Source organism: Rutidosis leptorrhynchoides, chromosome 1 (assembly GCF_046630445.1).
Source record: "Rutidosis leptorrhynchoides isolate AG116_Rl617_1_P2 chromosome 1, CSIRO_AGI_Rlap_v1, whole genome shotgun sequence".
Lineage (NCBI taxonomy): Eukaryota > Viridiplantae > Streptophyta > Magnoliopsida > Asterales > Asteraceae > Rutidosis > Rutidosis leptorrhynchoides.
Genome location: NC_092333.1, coordinates 450906580 through 450926735, shown reverse-complemented (window position 1 = coordinate 450926735; position 20156 = coordinate 450906580). Strand labels below are relative to the sequence as shown.

Here is a 20156-nt window from a genome sequence, read left to right as displayed (position 1 = left end):
ACGAGAAAAATACACAAGATGATAATCAAGTTGAAGAGGAGTTGGGTGGCAGTTTGAAGGAATTATTGCAGGAGGAGTCAGAGCAGACCTCGGACCCTCATCCAACACAAAAAGGCAACAATTTGCAGGAATTGTTGCGTATGGTTAATATGTTGACTAAGAGGGTGGATGATCAAGAAAAGGAGTTGGCTGATTGTAAAAAGAAGCTTGATGATCATGAAAAACGTTTGAAAGAACAGGAACACCAGGAACATCAGGTAAACTAGGCGCAAGTTTTTTTTGCGACCTTGCGTCTTGCCTGTTATGTTGGCGCAAGGTTTTACTTGCGTCCTTGCGCCTGATGTTATATCAGACGCAAGTACCATCTTGTGTCCTTGCGTCTTTATTGTAATTTAGGCGCAGGTTGTACTTGCGTCCCTAACTCAGACGCAAGGACTTACTTGCGACCTTGCGTATGGCTACTTTTCTTATTTTTTGCGTTTTGTTCATTATAGTATGTTGATAACGAGGATGCATATGTGGATCCTCGATCTTTCTCTGACAATGATACATCTCCGAGGGTTGTTAGACGTGGGAAAAGAGAAAGAAGGCCCACTCATTTTTTAAATTCCCCTTTCACAACACCGGGCTACAGAAAACCATTGGAGAAGGTATGTCTGTAACATTCACCAGACGCAAGGTTTTCCTTGCGTCCTTGCGCCTGATGTTTATAAGACCTTGCGTTTTGCGTCTTGGTATACGCAAGATATATCTTGCGTCCTTGCGTATGTTTGCTGACTCATAGATTATATACAGTTGTCTGACGAAGTAGCTTCTAGAGTAAAAAGGCTGAAAGTTTCTCATCAAGGGACTAAAGAAGCTGAGAATGTGTTGCCAATGGAAACTGAAAAGCCTACTGAAAAAGGGGCTGAAAAAGCTGTTGATAAACAAGATGAGAACGTGGCTCTGGTGTCTGAGGAGATTGAGCAAGGAGTTGATTTGCCATTGGTTAATGAAGCAGAAAAACAAGCAGACCAGCATGAGGTTAGTGAATGACGCAAGGATCACCTTGTGTCTTTGCGTCTTCTTCATTGATGGACGCAAGGATTACCTTGTGTCTTTGCGTATACTTCACTGATGGACGCAAGACCTATATTGCGTATTTGCGTTTGCATTACACCGACGCAAGACAATTCTTGCGTCTTTGCGTCTTTATTACTATTTTTTTTTTTCAGAAAAAGGAAAGGAAGAGAAAAAGGAAGGAAAAGGATTGGGTTGGTGAGGAGGAAATTTGGTCAATGGTTGATAAATTTATAAACGATCAAGGAACTTTGCAACCACCACCACCAAATGCATGGAGAGATCAAAGGAAGCATGTGGGGCCAGCAAAAGATTTGAAATCACTAATCCTCAATAAGCAAGATACGCGTTGCATGTTCATTTTCCAAAATGAAACCTTCCTCTTCCTTGATACTGAGTTTTGGAAACGTTTATTGGGAATTGCATTTTCTGGTTATTTGGAAAACATAGTAAGTTTGTTAATAATTATAAACTTATGCATGTTTTGTTTTGTTTTGTTTTTAGCTTTATAACATTCATAATCAACTTGATCTGATTATAGCATATTGATGGATGGGCTACCTTCCTGTTGAGATTTCGGCAGAGGTTTCTGCCCCAAGCTAGCCAGATGTCCTCGAGTCCTCAGTTTCCGATTGCAGATTATACATGTAGTTCTCGATGGACGATTATGCCATTGGGTTTTCTCAATCAACTGGAGAAATTCAAGTCCTTTTATGATGATGACACTCAAAATGAGGAGAAGAAGGGGGATACATCTAATCCTGAAGTAGAGGGGATCATTAAATTCAATCCCCCAGATTATATGTATTTGATTGGTCTTGGGGATGGTAGTGATGACCTTTATCCATCCTGGGCTGAATGTGATAAGGTTAGTCCTTTTTTTTATATAAACTATACATTTTGAGTAAACTGTAATAGGCGCAAGACAAATCTTGCGCCCTTGCGTCCGTTCGCAAACACTCTCTTGCGTCCTTGCGACCCTCGCAAGATTAACCTTGCGTCTTCATTATGGACGCAAAGTAAAATTTGCGTCCATGCGTCCACCCGCAAGGTAGACCTTGCGTCCTTGCGCCTGACGCAAGGTCTACCTTGCGTCCTTGCGTGTCTCGCAAGGTCAACCTTGCGTCCTTCCTTATTGACTTTTTATGTTTCTTTTGTTGCAGATTTTGATTCTAGTACATTTTTCAGATCCTGAACATTTTATACTACTCACTTTGAACTTAGATGAACAGAGAGTATTAGTCTATGATAGTTTAAAGGGTTGTTTGAAAAAAGGTCAACTCGAGGCTGTCTTCAAAAACTTATCAGACAACTTGCCGTTATATTTGAAGGCTATTGATTACTTTAACAAGAAGCAGGACTCACAAATTGTTGACTATTATGAGAACAGAGAAGATGTAGAGTTGATGATCGAGGATGCACCGTATGTGCTAATGCAGAGTGGTGGCTATGTTGATTGTGGTGTTTGGGTCTGCCTTCATATGGAGAGGATAGTTTTTGGTTGGGATCAGATTGACAACATTGGAGACCCTAAAAAGGCTGCTAAGGACTATAGAATTCGAATGGCAAGAACATTCTTCCGTGCACGCTTTGATACACAGGAACCACCACCACCAGAGGACCCAGAGGACCCAAAGGTTGTTAATTAGTTAACTTGTAGATGTAATTATTATACAGTTTTTAGGTAAAACATGTAATTTTTGTATGTAAATAATCTGGGACAGACGCAAGGCCTTTTTTGCGTCCTTGCTTCTGGTTTTTTGACAGACGCAAGGTGTTGTTTGCGTCTTTGCGTCTCTTTAAATGGCTTACGCAAGGTTTTGTTTGCGTTCTTGCGTATGTTTGAAGACTTACGCAAGGTTATGTTTGCGTCCTTGCATCTCTTTAAAAGATATACGCAAGTTGATGTTTGCGTGCTTGCGTATGTTTCATGACATACGCAAGGTATTGTTTGAAAAGTTGCGTCTTTTTTAAAGACAGACGCAAGTTATTGTTTGCGTATTTGCGTGTGTTTGATGACATACGCAAGATTTTTCTTGCGTTCTTGCGTCTGTATGTAGGTCAATCTATGACACATATTTAAACAACTAACTGAGACTGATAAACATAAAAACAAACTGAGACTGATAAACAACAAACTGAGACTGATAAACAAGCAACTAATTCTGGTCCCCTAATTCTGGTCTAAATCGTACGTTTGATAAAATTGAGACTGATAAGCTTGCGAAGGTTCGACTTTCTCTTTCGACTTTGACTTTGATTTTGAGGCTGTTTTTTTAACCCTCTGAGAAGTAGATTCACCGGTTAGGTCATAAGAAGCGCTACATGTTGTTCGGTTATGACCTGCTTGCTTGCAACGAGTACATGTTCTTACTTTCTTTTCAGTTTCTTCACCTTGAGATGGAATCCGATCGGTACTTTTTGGGCGTTCAGGTGCTCTTTTCTTTTGAATTGGGGGCTTTACGATTTTCAAGATCTTGGGCCCTGGATCGGACCATTCGGATCGATGGGGCAAAGGAAGGATGTGTTCGGAATATGTATTTATATAAGTTTGAGACAAGAACCAATGTGATACATAACATGTAACATCTTCCACTCCGAAGAGTCGTGCTGCTGCCAATACATGTCCGCAAGGTATGCCTGATAATTGCCATTGCCCACATGTACATGTTCTATCTTCTAGATTAACGAGGTCGTTTTTCCTTCCATCACGCACCTCTATTAGATTGTTTGTCGATGGAAATGCTTGCCATCTTCTTGATTTGTTCGTCCTCTTACCTAATTTACGTTCAACATATTGAGTAACCGTTGAAGTGAGACTAACTGCTTTGTTGTGATGTTTGAAAAACCAATCCTGTATAGAAGCGCGAAAAAATTCCAATAACATGCAAACTGGTAGTTTGCGAGCATGTTTGGATAGAGCGTTAATAGACTCTACACTGTTGCTAGTAAGGTATGCATACCTAACATGACCAGCATGACTTCTGGACCATTTGTTGAAACCAACGTCATTTAGATACTTGTGAGACGCTTTTAATCTTCGTTGAAATACACTAACATGATCTTGAAAATCTGACAAACGATAAGCCTTAACCATTTTCCAATTGTGCCATTCAAAATATTTGAATTTGTTGGACATCGTTTTTATGTTCATGAATAGATGACGTGCGCAAAAAGAGTGAAAGGCTTCAGGAAACACTTTTGAAATACCATGTGCTATTGAAGGAGCACGATCAGAAATAAAGGTAATCTCTGACATACGATTACTCATACCACAACTCTCTAAATGATCTCTTAGATTGCCAAAAAACCATGACCAAACCTCGTTTGTCTCGCCTTCACCAATTCCATAAGCCAATGGCAAAATTCCGTTATTGGCATCCATTGCAACAGCGACTAAATTTGTACCCAAGTATCCAGCTTTCAAATGTGCACCATCAACGATGATAATAGGGCGAACATTTTGGACAAATGATCGAATCTGCACGCAAACAAATCAAATGAGATTGCTATTAGTTTAAGATAAAACAATTGTAGGATGAGTGATACTTACAACTGCGCCAAAGGACATGTAATACATCACGAATCTATTTTCATTGTCAGTCACCACATTTGTCATGCTTCCTGGGTTATGAATCTTAATGTTATGAAGATAAATGGGAAGCATTCGGAACGAGTCATCCATACTGCCACGAAGCATCTCTATTGCATGACACTTGGCTCTCCATGCTTGATTGTAAGAAATGCTCACCCGAAAACGGTTGCCAACATCATCACGTATATCTTTTGGATTATAGTCTCGATTTGCAGCTTTGAACGATTCCATCAGAATACTTCCTAACACCTTTTTGGAAGCATGTTTATTATTTCCCATAATTTGGGTACGTGAGCATGTGTGTACGTCATGCAATTTCTTTACGATGAAGTTGTCAGTGTGGCGTATTTTGTATGCACTACATTTCCACTCACAATTTGGCAACATGCATTTAGCAGTGAATCGAGATTTGTCAGACTTTACAGGCTTAATTTGAAAGTTTTCTTCAAGACATTTTGTGTATAGATGGTTTAAAAAATCATCCTTGTTTAAAAAGGTTTGTCGAACTTTAATCAAATCGGATACTCTATAACTGGTTGTTATTTGGCTCGTAGATTCAGTCTCTTGGTCATGCTCACTCAATAAAAGTGGCATATTCCAGAATACATCCTTTTTTTCTTCCTCTTCTTCATTTTCATCTTCATCTTGATCTTCTCTGTCATTTTCTTCCTCCGAAGCACTAGACGCGACAACTGATTCAAAAGGGTGATCTGTTTTTTTAATTTTACATACGTTCTCAACTCCATAGTTGAAGAAATCAAACTCTTCTGTGTTTGGAGGTGGTACTTCAGGTCGTGCTTCTTTCAAATTGGGTGTCTGAAGGTTTGTGCTCTCCTCGTTTGTTGGTAGGTTTTGTTGGACATCGTGTGTTGGTAGGTTTTGATGGACATTGTGTATTGGTAGGATTTGCACTGACTGTAAGTTTTCTGGGAGTTGATGCATTGTAACTTTGTCGACAATGTAAATATTAATAGGAGCATTTGATATTGCATGTTGTAGAAAATCACGAAAGTCTTCATAATCATCAGTAATATCAAAAACAAGATTATCGACAACATATCTCATTGAAACAGGAGCATTAGGTGGCAAATTAATTTTTCTAAGAACATTTTTTTAACAACATTCTTCGAGTAATTAGTTTTTGGGGAGCAACTGGGAGTTTTAATCGTGTTCTAAAACAATCTAGAGGCAAATACATAGGTAAGTTATTAATAAATTGAAAAGAACCACCACAACATATATGAATAACAAAGGTTTCATTATCACTAAAACTCATTATTTAAAACAAAGAAAGTTACCTTAATGACGCTTGAAATTATATGATTTATGTTGAAATGGTGGAAATGAAGTGAAAATTGAGCTGGTAATACCTTATATGAATTGAAAAAATTATCCGTAATAGTACAAAAATCGTACAAAATCTTATCCACGAAATCATGAAAATCTTATCGGGATAAGACGCAAGACGCAAGACGCAAAGGCGCAAGTCGCAAGACGCAAGACGCAATACGCAAGGACGCAAGTCTCTTTGTTGCGTTTGTCAGTAACGCAAGATCGCAAAGACGCAAGGTCGCAAAGACGCAAGGTGTCTTGCGCCTTGCGAGGGCAAATTATCAAACTTTTTTTTTTTAGGGCTGTCAGTCAACATACTCGACCTTCACGGAATACGCCACACTGACAAAATAGGCCCATATCAAGCCGGTCCATATCAATCTATCACATTATAAGCCCATATCAAGGCATTGTTATGACCCTATCACATTATAAGCCCATAAGTCATAAGTGTAGAACTTATTCTTAAAATCTAGCTTAGCTTGTAGGAGGAAGAGACACCTAGTCACATAAGTCACCAACCCGAATCATATCTAGCTGATGTATGATCATAATATATTCTTGTGGTGTTTTTAAAATATTTCTTTAATTATAGATTATCCATTATTATGGTAGGTGATATACAATAAAGTATTTTTCACACAAAGTATAACAAAACTATTTTATTAAATAGCATAGAGGGAGTGGAAAGGGTGGAAAGGGTCTTCACAAGTTCAGATGGATAAAGGAAAACAACATTAATCTTAAATTTGCATGCTTTATCTTGCTAGCCACCAGATTCCCAGTGCTCACCAGGGTTAAAATGCTAAACTTTTGGGTTTTGGCCATTCAACTTTGCATAACAGATTAACAGATACAAACTGAGAGAGTATATGTTTATAGCAGCATTTAACAACTACAGATAATATAAACTACATATCTGATTCCGACAGCATGATAATTAATCAAAAAATGGATCAGATGATCAACATTTAACAACAATTCATGCAGGTTACAACAAAATTAAATTATACATATAGCTAAAAGAGGTTTTACCAACCACACGAGTTGATCATCTTCGTGACTTGGCCTTGGTCTTGGTGTTGAAATGATGAGATTTCAACTTCTTCTTCTTGACTACAGTTGTGGGCCCAGATCCTTCACGGAATGGCATTCCCATTAATGCTAATAGTTTGTATGCTTCTTTGTCGGTTTGAGCAGTTGTTGATATACAAACGTCCATTCCCCTGGGTTTCCCCAGGGCGTCATAACTGAGCTCGGGGAACACACTTTGTTCCTTTAATCCAACACTGTAGTTACCATGCCCGTCAAAACTGTTGGGGCTCACACCTTGAAAATCGCGAGTTCTAGGAAGACCCAAGTTAATAAATCGATCAAGAAACGCATACATCACCTGTCACAAAATTGATATTGTCTTTTAGAAAAGATTGATAATTACATAATATTTCACGATTTTTTTTTTTTTTTTTTTTTTTATGAAATTTCATATCATATTTTCTAACCATCCCAAGATAGCGGGTCAGAAATGGTCACTGGATAACTGGTTAGACTGCGTACATCTGAATAAAAATTCTTGCCCATAGCCTGAAAAGGGAAAACCTTATCCATTTTTCATATCATATTTTGTCAGATTCTGACGGACAAAAGGACTATGAATTCACCAATCCCCAAGTTTGAGAGAAAAGATAGTCAGAAAAAAATTAAACACTTAGAATGGTAGTTTTTATTATCATATCTATATCTATATCTATTTGTCTTCTTTTGTTCATCTTAACTGTGGTTGTAAGCAAAGTTGACCACATAAATGTATTGTGCTAGTTTTACATGTTTAGTATCTATTAATCTGTGAATGAAATCAGTAATCCTAATAGATCCTGAATCTTGAAAAGTAAGGGGTAACATCAAAGTAGAGGAATCTCAAATCAACATTGTCGTTTATGTACCAAAATGTAGCATTACAATCTTCATAGGACATCCATAAAACACTTGATCAATTTTTCACTATAAGTCTATAATCACAGTCAATGAAGTATTGATGTACTATGTTGGTTTTAAAACCAACCCTTCAGAGTAACAAGAGAATACAAATGTCTAATGCCAAGATAAGAGTACAGAATCGAGAAAGGAACTCACATTTCCTCTAAGGGTGACGGCAATTCCAAGTGTTTGGTTTTCTCTGATCTTAAAGGTGGCAATGGGATTCTTTGCTTTCGTTTTTACGGGCCTTTGTCCTGTAATGAGTGCCATGTCATTAATGGCTGCATCAAGACCTTTGTTATTTTGTGCAGCATCACCGATACCACAATTAACCACAATCTTGTCAACCTTCGGAACCTACCATATTTCCACAGAAAATCATAAAGAATACTGTAACAATATTCAATATTCCAAAACAAAATATATCATAAGTGAACATCAAAATTTTCCACAAATCATGATAAGAGATGAATTCGCACAGATAGATCAACTGAATGATTTACTAACTGGCTCTAAACAGTCACAATAATTAATAGCATGGCACAACAGTAGGGATAGGGTCATCCCTGAATTAGAATACATGCTGATCTAAGGCTAACAAATCAATAGATGGATTCACATTTGTTTGAGTGCGTTGAAGGCCTGGATTATTGAATAGCAAAGACACAAAAACCATGTTACAAAAAATACATATACAGATGAATTCACATAAGTATCCTTTTCTGCATTAGCAATTTGCACAAGTATATTAGTTGTCTATAGACGAAGTACTAAGTACCAATTCAAGATACCAATAAGTCTGGGAGAAACTAGAAGACTAACTCCTTCCCCTCCTAGGGCTTCAGCAAGGTGTCTATTATAAATGCATTACCATGATAAGGAAACTGGGTACCACAGATTAGTAGTGAACTGTCCAGCTGAATATTAGTGTCTCTGTAATGCATATGTTTGATTATCTGATTAGAAAAAGACTCATTCAGACGCACCACAAAAACTCTGAATTTCTCTCAACCATGTAAAACTTCGATATAATTATATAAATACTACATTTATCACCATAAAATTACTCGATGTCTCGATCCGTGCAATATTTGAGGTCAGACAGACTAGTGCAAAGTTCAGAATTTGAAGTTGATAAGAGCTTTCCACACTGCTAACCTGGTTCATCTTTCGAAACCTACCCCAGCTACAAATACTCATTATAGAATCAAGTTTTTCGAAAAGAAAGAACACGTCTACATCTGATGATTCCTTCATTTGACCTCAAAAGGTTATAAAGTAGCCTATCCGGCAAAGTAAGTAATAGAACTCCCAATTTCAGCCAAACACAATATAAAAGACAGCATGATCAATTCCTCATTATACATTAACCACTTTTTACAAAATATATAATCTATTCATTTCGAATTCTCATGACACTAATTCCTCATGAACTAAATTAGTTACAACCAAATTTAACACTTTCAAAATTACACACAATCTAAAATCCAGCACATCCACTGTAACTAGCAATATCCTCTTATGTAAGCAATTTCATCATTAATCCGAATGAAATAATATAAAACGACATCAAAATTCAATTCATAAGTGATTATATTCCCATTCTCACTAATTTTTTCTATATAAAAAAAAAAAAAAAAAAAAAAAAAAAAAAAACTGAATACATATTGACAATTGACAAATAAGAAGATTAAAAATAAATTTGAACTATATATATATATATATATATATATATATATATATATATATATATATATATATATATATATATATATATATATATATATATATATATATACCTGATGAATGTTGGTGTAATTAAACTCTTCCTTAAGCAAGGGAACAATTTTCTGGAGGTATGAGCTTTTGAGACGATTAACCTTATCCGCATCCGATTTCTCCACCAACACAATCCCTGCCGCTGCTTCCGCCCTCACCGATAAACCGCCGTATCTGTTTCCGTACTGCGGAGATGACCGTACAGAGTTGACGGAATGAATCGCCGGGAAATGAGATATGAATGAAGAAGCAGAGGATTGCAGAAGCGCCATTGTGATAGCTGTGTTTTTGGCTGTGTGGATAGATAGAGAGAGATTTTGATTAAATAAAAAATGTGGGCAAATATGCTACTTGGGTCCCTAAAGTATAAAAACTGACTTATTTAAACATCTACTTTACTTTTGACGGTTTTAGCCCCTAAAAATTGAAATTTTTAAATACTCGAGCTTCTAGATCACTTCCAATGGTTGTGTTTAATTTTTCAACCGTCTTCAACCTTCTTTGTAAAGACAACAATAGTTTGAAGGTATCTTTTGAGTGTCTTTAGGTGATATGTCTTCGCCAAGACGCATAAAGAAGGGATGCGGTGGGTCAGCTTTTTTTTTTTTTTTTTTTTTTTATATTTGTTTCGTTTTGTGTGTAACAAATGTAATATTGGTAGTCAGGTCCAATAAAATTAATTTTTTCAATCATCGATTTGCAGCATTCAAATTATTGTTTAGTCATTATGAGAAAATGCTAACTCTAAGCAAAAGAAATACTCCATATCAACTTAGGACAATTTTCCCGATAATTAATTCCAATAAAAACTGAATTGCATACACTAATAATCCAAACTAAACGACTACTACTAAAACTAAAACTGCTACTAAACACTTGCTAAACCACTAACCTACAAATACGTAAATTAACTTGGAGTTTATACATCCAATATGATTAAACATGGGAGACGTGTTGTTGCTTCTGACAAATTCATCCATTTTGACTTGGCAAAATTCAGGCTACACTTTTATTCAGACTCCTACACCTTTATTTAGACTGTTACGAAATGGGTTTGAACCTGGGCTTCATGTGCGATAACTGGCCAGCTTCTTACGAACGGGCTTGTTAATGATCGTGGTAACTTGTCCCGTGTTGCCATCTATTGCACTAGCTCCTTTCAAACGACCAACACATATTTTTAATTTTGACAAAAATTAAAAACTGCTATCCAAAATGATTAAGCATTTGGTGCAAATTAAACTTCTAAGGATTCTAATGTTCCTTTCGATATCAGTTTTTACTTCCTACCTATAAAATCAATATTATGTGTCGGTCACATGACCAAAGAGTAAATAACGAAACTTTTTACAATTGTAAGAATCTTTACAAGTCATCCATCAGGAAGCATAGGAGATCACATAACAATTACTCCAACCTCCAGCAACAAAACACCAAAAGAACTAAACTATATAAAACGCTCTCTCTAAGCGAGATGAGTTTTTGCCCGAAACACCAGTACGAACTCATCTTCAGTTAGCCTGGTTATTGGTCAGTAAGAAACCTGCTTTGGACTATAACCTTTTAACAATATGAAGGTCCGGATTAGGATGACAGTTGGTACCATCTTACGTGTATCTTATTTCCATCAGATATCGGTAAATGTCACATCAATTGTTTTCATGAAGTGATAAATCCTAGTTAGTACCAAGATCCATGGTATAGACAAAATAAATAAATAAGAGATATGTGGGTGGTAGTGTGGTACGACAATTAAACAACTCGAATGCACCAAATAAAGAAACCTACAAAGCCAGTAAAACAATGTGCACTCAACCTGGTGCCACACTACTCATACACAATAAGTATTTTGTTACATGATACTGAACACTTATTGACAAACTTAAAAAAAATGAGGTACAGATTTCTAGGCAAATAATGCCAGAATAAAATGATATAGAACTGGGGTTAGATGAATGGTGTTAAAAAGAAATCATACACAACTGGGGTCGGAGAGAACTTTTATGTATGTAAAACTGAGAGCTTTACATGATACTTAAAAACAATAGCACAAACCATAATACAAAGTATGTGTAACAGAAATCCTGTACACAGGGTGGCTTACTTTTCATGAGTTAGTAGGATATTAATCAAGCCAACGGGTTATCCCATCATCGTCACCAACAGTTGCTAGAATTTCCAACCGTACATCTAAAACAGCCTGCGAAGATTATAAAGTTATGATAAATGGAATAAGTAAAACAAACTGCATCTTGTTTCAAGCAATTAAGGCAACGAAGATTTAGAAATCAAACAGGTGAAGAACATAATGATGTTGGGATGAAAAGTATACTAGCTTACTGAAGGATTTCTACAGTTAACCAGTCTACATTCTTCCAAAGAGCCTTCAAACGTCCAACTCTCCCACACGCCAAAACTATGACTAGAAAATACAAATTCCATTCTTCTATTTATCTGCACAGGTGAAACAAATGTACATCTTCATTTAATTTGTAACTTCAGTTATGTTCATTCAATCGTCATGGCTCACTAAAAATGTTTATCTCGATCAGTCAAGTAATCGATGTATTCATTCCTTAATCCATACAATCATACGCTAATACATGTTAATCTCAAAATGGAAGTGATGACCCCAACTACTGGGCTACCTTGGAATGGTTTGCACTTTGCACCAGAGTCTCTACTCACTCTTATGAGTTAGCTAAATATATTTCTGTTGGTCCCTTGATAAACAACAGGAGTATTGTAGAGGGGGTGAATACAAATCTTTTAATTAACTTAACAGTTAAGACACAGTTTAGTATTCAAGCAAGTAAATTAAATAGAGTCAAAGGTAATTTTTCAACGGTTTATTCTTTATTGATTAAATCACAAAGAATTACAACTATCCTCGGCGGAATGATAGTTGGTTGATACAGATTTACCTAAGTATAGCTACAGAGGGTGTTCTAAGCTATTACACGTTTTGGACTCTAAATAAACAAACTCACACCACTAGTTGTTACAATAGTGGATACATCAATTTATAGTAGTCCTAATGACCGTGTAATTGTTCTATTGTCCACTGGTACATAGGATGTCTGTACTTGTGGAGACAACTGCATCAGAGAGCGTGCTCTCCTTTTTCCTCTTAAGTAGCTATTTGCAGGAACACCACAATTCGGTTTGGCACCACTATTTGATTAAACAAATAGAATGTTGTGTTCCCTAGGCTTTGACAAAGGATAACACATGTCTGCACATGTCTGCATTCCCACGTGGTCATGTAAGGTCACTTGTCAGCCGCCGACACATGTCTTTTTCTGTTCAACTTTGTCTTTGACTTTTGTTGAATAGTACAATTGATGTAGACCACTCAGAAAACCACTATGCTTATAATGGAGCATAGCTGTCTTGTGTAGTAAGCTGCATTCCAACTATGCTGGTTCTTCATTGCTTAGTCACTTGATATTCTTGAATTGCTGGTTACTCATCATGTGCTAATTTGAAGAATACTGTCTACCTTGTGCTGGTAGACTAGGCAGCATACTAAACACTTGACACAGCGAAATCTGCTGTCTATACATAAACAAACTTGTGCTGGCTGCACATAATATTTTAGTGCAAATAAATTATGTTTTGTCATAATTAAATCCTTAATTATTTTGGGGACTCAACAATCTCCCCCTATTTGATGATGACAAAACCTATGACATAAAGAGAAAACACTAAAGCCAGCACTAAGGGACCTAATAAAAAATAGGCAGTAAATTTGTCCCTTTTTGGTTTGTTTTGGGATCTTTTGCTGAGTTATCTATATCTTATAAATTGATATGATTTTGAAGATAGACTCATTTCATTTTCATTACAGCAGAGTATATACAAGCATTTACAAAACAATATAATGAAAGATGAAATAACAAAAGATACAATTAATTACAAGAAGGCTATCTATCTTTACCTTTATCTTTATCTTTCTATTGTTCATCACCAGATAGCTCTTCTTCCTTTACTTTAAGGGCTGTCCAGGCTTCAGGGAATAGGTAAGGTAGCTCAGCAGGGTCATACACTGGAATTTGAGGGGGGGGGGGGGGTAGAATGATGAGATCTCTCCTTTTTGGACCTGCACCAATAGACTTCTTCCTTTTAGGCTTTTGAAAGAGAACTTCTTCTACATTCACTACTGGTGCATTCCCATACTTTACTGCTTTGTTGAAGAGCTCTTGAAGTCCAGGTTTCAATGTATCTTTAATACCACTTTTACCTTTACCAATAAAGTATTGCAGTATCTCCATCCATTCACTGAATCCTAAGGATCTTAGATCAGTGTAATCTACCCTCTCCTGAACATTATTTTCCCTGCTGACACTGAAGGCCCTTTTCGTGCCTTTGTGCACCTTGATGATCTTACTAGGATTGGATCTTCTGGTCATCACATCACCACACTTGCTCATATAGTAATGATCAGATAGCTCTATTGTTCATTCAGTTTCTATAGGAGCTACAGTAGGTGCTTTCTCAGCTGATTCCTGTTCATCAAGTGCCTTATCCCGAGCTTTGACAATGGCTTTTGTTAACTTTAAAGATTCAGCTTCTTGTTGTCTGTCAGCAGCCAATTTGTCTTCTTCTTCCTTAAGCCTCAGCCTTTCAGCATATTCAACATCATCCCTTATTTACTGTTCACGCTGAACCCTTGAAATATACTCATTAATCGTCATGTTCAGGGATTTTGCTGTAGCAATCAACTGTCTGCCTTCATCAGTAGTCATGGCATCACAGTATTGCTTTAAGTCCATATCCAGCTGCAGAGCTTCATAAAAGAGAGCTTTCTCTTCATCATTATGTAGCCTTTGACCATTGTTATATAGATACACACCAACTTCAATGCTGAATTCCAAGGCATTGATGTAGAATTGCTGATCAAGTGGATGGTACAGCCATCTGATTTGGCGTATCCTTTCAGGTATAGCTGCTGCTCTTTGTTCAAGCAGTTCAGGAACAGTGATCTCCAGCCTGTAAGTCTTTCTTTCGTCTGGATTCATCTTTCTTAAGTCTGGCTCACCTTGTGCAGCTGAATCATCTTCCCAAGTAGTGTGTTTATCATGACGTTTTGGGGAAGATGAAGGATATTTGAAGAATGATTCTGCTGTGCCAGATGTAGTGACCCGAATTTTTCCATGTTTATATATATTAATTGAGATTGATATTTACATGATTAAATGTTTCCAACATGTTAAGCAATCAAACTTGTTAAGACTTGATTAATTGAAATATGTTTCATATAGACAATTGACCACCCAAGTTGACCGGTGATTCACGAACGTTAAAACTTGTAAAAACTATATGATGACATATATATGGATATATATATAGTTAACATGATACTATGATATGTAAACATATCATTAAGTATATTAACAATGAACTACATATGTAAAAACAAGACTACTAACTTAATGATTTTTAAACGAGACATATATGTAACGATTATCGTTGTAAAGACATTTAATGTATATATATCATATTAAGAGATATTCATACATGATAATATCATGATAATATAATAATTTAAAATCTCATTTGATATTATAAACATTGGGTTAACAACATTTAACAAGATCGTTAACCTAAAGGTTTCAAAACAACACTTACATGTAACGACTAACGATGACTTAACGACTCAGTTAAAATGTATATACATGTAGTGTTTTAATATGTATTTATACACTTTTGAAAGACTTCAATACACTTATCAAAATACTTCTACTTAACAAAAATTCTTACAATTACATCCTCGTTCAGTTTCATCAACAATTCTACTCGTATGCACCCGTATTCGTACTCGTACAATACACAGCTTTTAGATGTATGTACTATTGGTATATACACTCCAATGATCAGCTCTTAGCAGCCCATGTGAGTCACCTAACACATGCGAGAACCATCATTTGGCAACTAGCATGAAATATCTCATAAAATTACAAAAATATGAGTAATCATTCATGACTTATTTACATGAAAACAAAATTACATATCCTTTATATCTAATCCATACACCAACGACCAAAAACACCTATAAACACTTTCATTCTTCAATTTTTTTCATCTAATTGATCTCTCTCAAGTTCTATCTTCAAGTTCTAAGTGTTCTTCATATATTCTACAAGTTCAAGTTACATAAAATCAAGAATACTTTCAAGTTTGCTAGCTCACTTCCAATCTTGTAAGGTGATCATCCAACCTCAAGAAATCTTTGTTTCTTACATTAGGTTATCATTCTAATACAAGGTAATAATCATATTCAAACTTTGGTTCAATTTCTATAACTATAACAATCTTATTTCAAGTGATGATCTTACTTTAACTTGTTTTCGTGTCATGATTCTGCTTCAAGAACTTCGAGCCATCCAAGGATCCGTTGAAGCTAGATCCATTTTTCTCTTTTCCAGTAGGTTTATCCAAGGAACTTAAGGTAGTAATGATGTTCATAACATCATTCGATTCATACATATAAAGCTATCTTATTCGAAGGTTTAAACTTGTAATCACTAGAACATAGTTTAGTTAATTCTAAACTTGTTCGCAAACAAAAGTTAATCCTTCTAACTTGACTTTTAAAATCAACTAAACACATGTTCTATATCTATATGATATGCTAACTTAATGATTTAAAACCTGGAAACACGAAAAACACCGTAAAACCTGATTTACGCCGTCGTAGTAACACCGCGGGCTGTTTTGGGCTAGTTAATTAAAAACTATGATAAACTTTGATTTAAAAGTTGTTATTCTGAGAAAATGATTTTTATTATGAACATGAAACTATATCCAAAAATTATGGTTAAACTCAAAGTGGAAGTATGTTTTCTAAAATGGTCATCTAGACGTCGTTCTTTCGACTGAAATGACTACCTTTACAAAAACGACTTGTAACTTATTTTTTAGACTATAAACCTATACTTTTTTTTTTGTTTAGATTCATAAAATAGAGTTCAATATGAAACCATAGCAATTTGATTCACTCAAAACGGATTTAAAATGAAGAAGTTATGGGTAAAACAAGATTGGATAATTTTTCTCATTTTAGCTACGTGAAAATTGGTAACAAATCTATTCCAACCATAACTTAATCAACTTGTATTGTATATTATGTAATCTTGAGATACCATAGACACGTATACAATGTTTCGACCTATCATGTCGACACATCTATATATATTTCGGAACAACCATAGACACTCTATATGTGAATGTTGGAGTTAGCTATACAGGGTTGAGGTTGATTCTAAAATATATATAGTTTGAGTTGTGATCAATACTGAGATACGTATACACTGGGTCGTGGATTGATTCAAGATAATATTTATCGATTTATTTCTGTACATCTAACTGTGGACAACTAGTTGTAGGTTACTAACGAGGACATCTGACTTAATAAACTTAAAACATCAAAATATATTAAAAGTGTTGTAAATATATTTTGAACATACTTTGATATATATGTATATATTGTTATAGGTTCGTGAATCAACCAGTGGCCAAGTCTTACTTCCCGACGAAGTAAAAATCTGTGAAAGTGAGTTATAGTCCCACTTTTAAAATCTAATATTTTTGGGATGAGAATACATGCAGGTTTTATAAATGATTTACAAAATAGACACAAGTACGTGAAACTACATTCTATGGTTGAATTATCGAAATCGAATATGCCCCTTTTTATTAAGTCTGGTAATCTAAGAATTAGGGAACAGACACCCTAATTGACGTGAATCCTAAAGATAGATCTATTGGGCCTAACAAACCCCATCCAAAGTACCGGATGCTTTAGTACTTCGAAATTTATATCATATCCGAAGGGTGTCCCGGAATGATGGGGATATTCTTATATATGCATCTTGTTAATGTCAGTTACCAGGTGTTCACCATATGAATGATTTTTATCTCTATGTATGGGATGTGTATTGAAATATGAAATCTTGTGGTCTATTATTATGATTTGATATATATAGGTTAAACCTATAACTCACCAACATTTTTATTGACGTTTTAAGCATGTTTATTCTCAGGTGATTATTAAGAGCTTCCGCTGTCGCATACTTAAATAAGGACGAGATTTGGAGTCCATGCTTGTATGATATTGTGTAAAAACTGCATTCAAGAAACTTATTTTGTTGTAACATATTTGTATTGTAAACCATTATGTAATGGTCGTGTGTAAACAGGATATTTTAGATTATCATTATTTGATAATCTACGTAAAGCTTTTTAAACCTTTATTAATGAAATAAAGGTTATGGTTTGTTTTAAAATGAATGCAGTCTTTGAAAAACGTCTCATATAGAGGTCAAAACCTCACAACGAAATCAATTAATATGGAAAGTTTTTAATCAATAAGAACGGGACATTTCCGTTGGTATCCGAGCGTTGGTCTTAGAGAACCAGAATTTTGCATTAGTGTGTCTTATCGAGTTTGTTAGGATGCATTAGTGAGTCTGGACTTCGACCGTGTTTACTTGAAAAATGATTGCTTAACAAATTTTGTTGGAAACTATATATTTTTAACATGTGAATATTATGTGATATATTAATCTCTTAACGCGTTTGATATTATGTGATAGATGTCTACCTCTAGAACAAGTCCCATTGACTCACCTAATAATAATGAAGAGTCAAATGTAAATTGAAATGATTCGTGGACTGATTCACAAGTTCCCGAAGAGGAACCGGAAGAAGAGTCGGAACCGGAAGAAGAATCGGAACCGGAAGAAGAATCGGAACCGAATGAAGAAATAGAACCGGTGGGGGAAATAATAAAACAGTTAAGTAAAAGAAAATCCTCAACCAACCGACCAAGGTTAATTATGGTCAATGGTGTTTCCGCCAAGGAAGCAAAATATTGGGAGGATTACCAATTCTCCGATGAATCGGATTCCGACGAGAATTCCGATGATGTTATAGAAATTACCCCAACTGAATTTAAAAAGGCAAAAGAAAATAATAAGAGAAAGGGCATAAAAATAGAGAAATCTAATTCCAACCCCGATGAACTTTATATGTATCGTCAACCCCCGAAGTCCTTAAGTTGTAACAATGACCCGGGAACCTCTAAACCACCAAGTTTTTCTAAACCAATGTGGAAAACGACGGCTCGTATTAGGGGAACATCATATATCCCTAGAAACTTGGCAAAACGAACCAAAACTGAAGAAGAAGAAACGAGCGAGTCGGAATAAGATAGTTGTATTCGTGTGGTGTAATATATGTAATATAGTGTGCTTATGCTTTATGTTATATGTAAAAATTTCTTGTATTAATAAGTATTTTTTTTTATGAATCTAACTCTTGTCTATTTTACAGTATAAAAACACAAAATGGATAGACAACCCAATATTTTAAGAGACCTACCCGGAGACATGATTGATGAAATCTTGTCTAGAGTCGGTCAGAATTCCTCGGCACAACTATTTAAGGCGAGATCAGTTTGTAAGACATTCGAAGAACGTTCCAAGAATGCCTTGGTTTATAAAAGGCTTTCGTTCGAAAGATGGGGGATATCACATTGGGAAATCCATAAGTTACGATGTGTTTACTTTGATGCATATATTGCGGGGAACCCAAATGCTATTTTACGCAACGGGTTAAGAGATTATTTTGACTCAATATATCCGAATATAGGACTTCGTGATTTCGAAAAAGCGGCTAACATGCAACATAAAGAAGCATGTTATGCTTACGGATTAGTAATGTTCGCTTCTCACCAAAGTGAGAACAAGAACATCGGGCTACAACTATTAAACAAAACGTTTCCACAAGTGACGGAGTCGGTAATTGGGGTAAGAAATTAGGTTTTTAGATTGTTACGGGACTGTTGGACATTACGTAACCCTCGTCCCTTTGACAACGTTACAACACGCTGTCTTATCAACAGCCATAACGGTTATGTTCCACAAGACCAAGGATGGGAAGTAATCCTAGTAAAACCAGAATGCATGACTTGTTTCTGGATGTATGAATTACATGTCTTTATTGCCTTTGCTGAACGACTTGTGTACTAGCTAGAATTATCTTCACAACCATCTTGTATCAAATTTATTGTGTGCTATATTTCATGCTATATGTAAAATAAGCGGTATTGTAAGTTTGTAAAATATTGTGTAAAAGTTTGAACGCGAAATATTATTATAATCAGTTTTTCATATAGAATTGTAGTAGTTGAATTGTATATTAGCTACTAAGTATGAACTTAACGGGTAGGTACTACCCGAATTTAAACTTATAAAACGCTAATATGAAGAAAAAGCTTTTATAAATGAGTTCATATTATGCTACGAAATACTATTAACTACTCTTAATATTTTGTATGATTAACTTGTTCCATTTGACTATTTTGAAGGAAATGGCACCGACTACTCGACACACCGTGAATATGAATGAA

The 20156-nt window shown here is 35.6% G+C and overlaps 1 protein-coding gene across 1 annotated transcript; it reads right to left on the bottom strand.

The window, feature by feature from the left end:
- Positions 1–6783: 6783 nt before the first annotated feature.
- On the bottom strand, positions 6784–10029 carry LOC139873233 (large ribosomal subunit protein uL5c-like). Its single transcript, XM_071861172.1, has 3 exons — positions 9763–10029; positions 8120–8320; positions 6784–7379 (listed from the first exon to the last, which is right to left on the bottom strand). Exons 1-3 carry the CDS (start codon positions 10012–10014, stop codon positions 7038–7040), a joined length of 795 nt encoding a protein of 264 aa, XP_071717273.1. The 5' UTR covers positions 10015–10029; the 3' UTR covers positions 6784–7037.
- Between the last annotated feature and the right edge of the window lie 10127 nt (positions 10030–20156).

Bases quoted from the DNA above. Each gene is read 5' to 3' on its own strand.
- LOC139873233 (XM_071861172.1), bottom strand. From the start codon at position 10,014: ATGGCGCTTCTGCAATCCTCTGCTTCTTCATTCATATCTCATTTCCCG. The intron at 8,321-9,762 runs GTATATATATAT...GAAATATGGTAG, and splicing joins ATTACACCAACATTCATCAG to GTTCCGAAGGTTGACAAGAT. The intron at 7,380-8,119 runs GTGAGTTCCTTT...ATTTTGTGACAG, and splicing joins CCGTCACCCTTAGAGGAAAT to GTGATGTATGCGTTTCTTGA.